The following is a 7500-nucleotide window of genomic DNA, read 5'->3' on the forward strand; positions in this document are numbered from 1 at the left end:
TTTATAAGATCAAATGCTGCGACTGCCTTGAACACTTACGTCGGTGAGACCGGTAGAAATTTGAACACTAGACTGACTGAAACAGACGAGCGACATCAACAGACAACAACGACCTCAACAGAACAAACAAAACACTCTGATTTACTCTCACCAGTACTGGCCAACTATTCTACGATATATAGTCTTCCCGGCCAATTACATCACAGGACTCCAACTGACAGGTCGACCAATAAACATCACGATAATAAATTAACCAACGACGTCTACGGACCGGAAGTTCTTATAGTATATACTGACGTTACCAATTCATGAACCTCTTAGAGAGAAGAGGACTTCCGCTCAGGTTGTCGAAAACTGTCATGTCAATGTCATCTCAAACAGTCCTTCTCAGGACTACACTCACCCGGGACGAGCGTAGTTCATCTGTAATTGCTCCGGGGACAATGGTTAATAATCCACGGGATTAACCCCGCAAATCTACAATTTCTTAATTTATTTTAATCGATTCTACAGAGAAAAATATTACTTAATTTCAGCTTCTATGAACTACAATAAACAAAATACGGACTAAGGCGCTTAATTTTCAAACAGATCTCAAATTCACAGATCACTTACTTCTGTTGACGATATCAAGTAGATTAAACAGTCCTCAAACTTCGGTACCACAGGTTAGCAGAAATTTAAACACAGGTCACTGTTGAACAAACAGGTTAGCATAGATCCGTTAGCAAAACGTCCCAAAACGTGACCGTTATCTCGTGTTATCCGGTCTTAACAATGTTACTAATCTCTAAACGGATTAAGGCAATCAAATGTCAATCACGGAATCAATTAACAGAATCAAAATAAATTTATTTTGTTAACAAAACATTAATTATGAAACTAATTAGGATAGTACACGCGATCTCATTGGTCAATAGCATGTGTTTTAGGATGAGAGTATGGAAAAACCGGCTGTGACTCACAAAGAGTTTTGATTGTTAGTTAGTTACGACGCGCGTTTTGATTGGCTGGTCGGAAATATGAGCGTGTATCAAGAAAATCTGTTTCAATCTAGAAAGTAAAAAAAAAAAACATTTTCTCTCATTTGGTCGAATTGTCCTTGAGAAATATTCGTAAAAGCAATAGTAGGATTTTTTCCGTGGGTTCAATAGCCTCATCTCAAACACTCGGGGGAGTTGGGAGAATGTGTCTCGACAGTTCTGCAAAAATGCGTCTCGGGTTTGAAATAACTGTCCACTTTATCGAAGAGTTTATACTGTGTCAACACATGGCTGGGGAAAAAAGATTCCACAGTAACTCTTTGCTTTCAAGTAATAAGCCGGAAGTGCGTCACGGTGGCCGAGTGGTCTAGGGCGCTCTCAGGTTATCGTAAAGGTTGAGAGAAATATCTTAATTTTGTTTCCCGCCTGGGGAATATACAAGGATTACCATGAATAGCAGCAAATTGGTTTTACGGTTCACTCCCATTTTGACAGGTGGCCATGGGTACTACAGATCAGAAATAAGGGAGGGATGGATGTGAAGTAACATCACTCTACACTGACTGTGATGCTGTGCGGTTCTTGTATTTTTGCTCAAAGTTTTATTTATTATCTAATCACTTATATGAGTGTTACTGTTGTAGTGAAGTTTTTATTCGGGAGGGATCAGGCCTCCTCCCAAAGGGGGGTTGCCTGGTGGATAGTAGGCAGTAAGCTTGTAATGTGGCGTTAACTAATTACTGTTTTTCGATTAAAAACGGGGCTGTTGTTCAACACAGGCTGGGCTAAGTATTAACCCGGGCAGCAGTCAGTTCCCTATTTACAAATGAATGATCATCTGATTGTGTTTTTGGATTTCAAATGGGGGAAAATTAGAGAAACATAGAATCTGTTCAAGAATGATGCTTTTTGGTCGATCAGAGACCAAGTTACGGACTTTAAAAGAAAAATAGTTAAAAATCCATACAAATGTCTCTAATTTTGAGGCTTGCGTCCCCCAAAACTCGATAAAACTCTAAACAAAAAAATCATCGGATTGAGCCAACTGGAAAAATCCTGTCATGGACCTAATATTTGGAATTAACGTTAACTGAGGTGTTGAAATCACTTTGTTTGCCTATATTTATGACATATTACAGAAATCGTCTATAAACAAAAATGGTTTAGGGAAAGCAGAGGCCCAAAAGACCGAAACAGCGTGTCCATGGCTGCTAAGTAACCGGGTGAAAGGGTTGTGCGCATGCGTGATGTTGTTGGCCCCACACCGGGTTGGTGTTAGCGTGTGTCTTGCTTTTATTGTTGTTAAAATTTAGGAGACCCTTTGTATAGATTTTTAAGGCTACGTTTTTTAAGTCCGTAACTTGGTCTCTGTTCGACCTAAAAGCATCCAAAACTTGGACAGATGGCCAATCTCAATGGTATCTTTCATGCATGGTGTCAATTGTCAATTGGTTCAAATTGAAACTCGCCCAGTCCCTACGCAATTCCGAAATGGCCTATGGGTAATGCCGCGCTCAAAGTGTGCACCAAATTACGCGGGACATCCTAAGGCAAAACATGTCCTGCATTATTAATTAAATCAAATGTTATGTTTTTCAAACGAAAACATTTGCAAAAATTTTTATAGTTATTATATCAGGCAATACCAACAAAATAATATCAAATATTTAAACCTTCTATAGTCCTGCTTTAAGTCCAGTTACTGATAAGCAGTCCAGCGGTTATTGACATCGTTAAATCATGATTGAGCCGTTCCGGTGAAGATCCAGGGACATCACCACGCAGGGAGGAATGTTCTCACCTGCATTGTGAACAATCCAAGTACCTCCCAAATCAACTATCTCTGACGCTTCTGCAAACGTATATGAATCAGTAACGGAACACAAATGCCCTTACATATATGACCTGTGAAGAACTTCGCCCGGCAAGCCAGCCATGTTAAAAAAGAAATGATCTAATAACCCTCTTCATGCGAAACCCCTGGTTGATGCCCATACACCGTGTCAGCACTCTCTCACACGATAAAGTAAACAAACCTGAGGTCGACGGTGTGCGCTCATTTTACTCCCCCTCTATACCATCAGTGCTTCGTTTTACGGGTATTTAAAGCTACTTAGCTACACCGAAAGGAAAGGGAAGTCAAAAACAAGGATGCGAGCACTTACAGGAATCAAACTCAGGACCTATTGCAACAAGGCCGACTGTGACATCTTTGCTTAGATGGGATACATCCTTGAACTCGATTTCGTTTGAAACCGGTGGGATCACGGCTTGCGGATTGCGAATTTCGGAACCCAGGTTGTATGAGGACAGCGAGGGTACTTCAAGCATAAATCACGTGAATGAAAATTTGCCCAGCATAACACGGAAATTTAGCCTTATGCCATATTATGACCAATGTCGCGGACATTCGAAAAACTCTCTGTAAACCTTAAAGGAACCACCACTACAAAAAAAATACTTTTCTAACCAGATGAAATTAAACAATTTTGTATTTTTTTTCTAAATATAAAATATTTTCAAGTGGCAGATTTTCCTTTCAAAGTTCCCTGGCGCTGTCATTTGGTTAGTTGTGAAAGTGATTGATTGTGAGTTTCCCATTGTGAGCAACCGTAACATGTCATAGTTCGTTCGAGACAACGGCCGCCACTGGAAGTTTGGAAAAAAACAAAAATTAGAAAACACAAACGGTTTCTTTGAAAAATAAAAAAAAAGCAAATTTGACTGTAGAGGGTTATTACCGCTGGTTTGAACGGGTACTGGTATTTTTTGTTGAAGTGGAGGTTTGCTTTAAACGTATACCCAATTATCTGCATGTATCAGTAGAACACATCACACCTCATGGTTAGTGGCGTTGCACTATCGAGCACCCATTAGAAAAAATCAACAGGAACAGCTACCTTTGTCAACTCTTTGTTTGTTTTTTGTTGTTCCAACGTCAAATGGATAGTAAAGCATCACAGAAAAATTCCATTGATGTTTGGTAAAAAGTAAGGTAGTGGTTACACGGAATGCACTAATTACCAGAGCTTCCCGTCGGCCTTATGAGATCCAGGTAAAGTGCTCCCGATACATGGATAGATGTTCCAACATGGAAGCGCAAACATATATCATCTAATGGCATCGATCGACACCCGCGAGACTGATTTCGACAAACGACATGATAAGTATAGGTTCCGTCAAACGCCAACAAAAAAACTTGAAATTCTGTGACAGTATTTTGGGACGTTAGAACCATCTTAGGAGGGGAAATCGTTGCTTCAAACCTCCCCTCTCGTGTAGTTATCTCTCTTATTTATTCCCTTACTCCGTAGGCTTGTCATAAATCCCCCCTCCACCCTCCCGCCATCCCGTGCAAGTCCAGATGTCAGAAAAAAAGGCCTACATCTTAAGATGAGGTTAAAGGGAACTTCCACTCGAATAATGACAAATTTTAAAACCCAACCCGATGGGCCTCCGACCCCAACCCATAATGGCTGCGAATTTTTTTTTTTCGAAACTATCACATTAAAAAAATACTATTTCTCCATTAATTTAAAATACGAACATACATTACAGAACATATGGTGACAATTAAAATTGTTCTAACTTGTCAATGCAAGCGTTTGTATCCCGAATAGGACGTTTTCAACCAACTCTGCGGACACCAATAACAATAGCGGAAATGTACGATTGCTCTGGTGGACGAACAAAAAGAAGCTTGATGCGAGATCTTTTTGGTTTCGTTCCCCCGCATGGCGGCGTGGACAACCTCCTATAAATAAATGTTCCGAATCACTTATTTTCGCTTTCAAATAAATAAAGTATTATTCATTAACATTGCACGGGCGCTCGCCATCTTGAATAAATTGCTGACGTGTAACGGCTGCACTTCATTGTTTGTTCCACAAGAACTTTTGGTTTTGAAACAAATAGGGCCAACCATCGCACACAAACACAATTTATCAAGTGGACTGCGGCGACCCTTGCGAAAAAATTTGAAAACCAACACAAGCGTTTTTGAAATATCATTATTTGTGGGGATACAAACGCTTCTCATTAAAAATCAGTTATCAGAACAATTTTAATTAGTGCAACATACTGTTACTGCTAAAATGTATGTTCTTGTTTTTAATATTAATGAGAGAAACAGCACAAAGTATTTGTATTTGACGCTAAAAGATAGCAGAGTAACCAATAACTCTCCACAAAAAAGAAACGACAGTTTTCAATTGTACGATACATGTTTCGACATTACTCATGTCATCTTCAGTTGCAAATGAGGCTTTTTTTTTACACGGTTGTACACTTGAATTTATATTAAGCGTACGTTACAAAATTACGTCGGTCAGAACTTGCGTGCAATCTTGAATATGCAAGTATGAAATGCCGGAAGGAGAAAACCAAAAATAGACGACACATACGCAATGAAATAACAGACAAAAGAACATGCGATAAATTAAAAAGAAAGAGAAAAATCTAAATGCTCACAACTGCCTCTGATTAAGAATGCGGATTTTCCCACTCAATGTGCACTCGCCTTTTCATGATTTCTTAATTTGGAATTTTGAGGCGGCCAGAATCTACGGATCGTGAAAAAAACTCTGTTTACAAGAGTCATGACAGGTCCTAGATGACTGCAGGTGTCTGTAAACTTGCGGTCTTGGATAGTTTGGATAGCTGTAACCAAAAGCTTTAGTGCCGGTACAACCGTTATGAAAAAGCTCATTTGCAACTGAACTGACATGAGTATGTCGAAACATGTATTGTAAATTGAAAACTGTCGTTTCTTTTTTGAGAGTTATTTTATGTGAATAGTTAGGAAAAAAAATTTCGCAGGAATCGGGACGCGCTGAAAATGAGTTAATCTCCACTAAATAGATGGTTTTCACGTAACGTTATCACCAGACGCGTTGGTGGACGAAAACAAAAAAATCTCTCCTAAAGTTTCTTTGAAGTGGGCCTTCAACTGATAAGAATGAAGAACAAACAAAACGTTATGCAGTTCAAGCAAATACTTGTAACTGCTGTTGTGTTTCTCTCTTATTAGCTCCTTTTGTTCGTACACCATCTAGTTGTATATTTCTTCATTGTTATTTAAGTTTCCAGTCATATATTTGTGGCTATTTATATGTTCTACATGTAGTGTACCTCAATTATAAAATAATTAGGATAGTACGCGCACTCTCATTGGTCAATAGCTGTGTTTAGATGAGAGTATGGAAATGCATAACTGTCTCGAATTCTCCCAACTCCTCCTCGTGTTTAGATGAGGCACTGGAAAGACGGAAAACGTCTTCTGTTGCTTAAATATCTTATCTTCGCAGCAAAATTACATTTCACATAAACGAACAGGTTCTTACAAGGGAATTTTGCACTGATGGACAAATTTTTATCCGGTTTTCATTGAGATTATTCTTATACCTATTGGCATTTCTTCAAAAAACAGCAGAATCCACTGCTGAAGTTTAGTTTTCTGCGTTCAAGAATTTTCACGAATACGTTTGTCAATAATCATCTCGAGCGGTCTTGGATAGCTGTAACCAAAAGCTTTAGTATCGTTTTTGTAAATAGTTTGCAGTTGTTTTAACCTGAGAGACGATAAAGTAGAATAGTATTCCTGCATTAATGAATTCGTATCTGTTGGATTCCAGTCTGGAAAGTCTACTTTCTTTTCTAAATTAGTCATTCTCAAAATCTGATGTGCATCTTGCGCAAGCGTTTCGTAATGGCCGATGAAATCAAATTGTACTCTACATGGATGACAAAGTTTATACTGCTCACGCCAGTGCACTTGAAACAAAGCACCTTCCTGCCATTGAAGAACCAAGAAGGTGGCGAATTGTTCGAATGTGACGTCACCAGGCAACGTATCGTTGTAGCCACCACCACTGCTTGTAGCCAAAACGTCCTTCACAAACTCACGATATTCTTTCCAGTAAGGTGCTTTGTTTTGAATTCGCCGTGGAAACAATCTCTGTATGCAGAAAGAAGGCGTTCGAAAGGTTCCCGCACGAACATGAACTTTGTGTAGGTCTTAAGAATTTTCTCTCGATTTTCTAAGGTGTGATTGCTGAGAAGGTTAAGTCTTCCCCGAGTGTTTTTGTGGACGCCATTTGTCACGTGAAAGGCCCTGAAGATTAGCAAGGATCCTCTTCCAAACTGTACACGCAACTTTGGGAACAGTACAGTACACAAGTTTGTATGTTTCCAAAACGATAAAGTTTGAAAAATCTAGGTTCTTTTTCTTGCAATTTTGGTTGATATTGAGCGCAGTATTCTCTTAACAGTTTGGATGTTTTCTTGATGCTTTAAAGGCTTGGTAATTTTGACGTCATCTTTAGGCTGCTGAAAGAAATAGGATTTTAATTAGCTTTAGCTTTCTTTGGAGGCGTTTTAAGACACGCGCGTCCAAATTCTTCCTCCTTTTCAAATGCTTGTTCACGCAGAATAAAACAATTTATTTCTGGCGAAAGGAGTCAATGCGAAACAACAATTTCAGACTTTTTATGAATTCAAGAATGATGATAATGATGAT

The 7500-nt window shown here is 39.0% G+C and overlaps 1 protein-coding gene across 1 annotated transcript in view; it reads right to left on the reverse strand.

Annotated features, from left to right (window-relative positions):
- Positions 1 to 6091: 6091 nt before the first annotated feature.
- The window catches only part of LOC138001049 (carbohydrate sulfotransferase 11-like), a 9634-nt gene continuing 8225 nt past the window's right edge, over positions 6092 to 7500 (reverse strand). Inside the window, exon 4 of the mRNA XM_068847718.1 lies at positions 6092 to 6939. Coding sequence (XP_068703819.1) covers positions 6445 to 6939 — 495 coding nt within the window. The 3' untranslated portion in view covers positions 6092 to 6444. The remainder of the gene's footprint in view (positions 6940 to 7500) is intronic.

Source organism: Montipora foliosa, chromosome 4 (assembly GCF_036669935.1).
Source record: "Montipora foliosa isolate CH-2021 chromosome 4, ASM3666993v2, whole genome shotgun sequence".
Lineage (NCBI taxonomy): Eukaryota > Metazoa > Cnidaria > Anthozoa > Scleractinia > Acroporidae > Montipora > Montipora foliosa.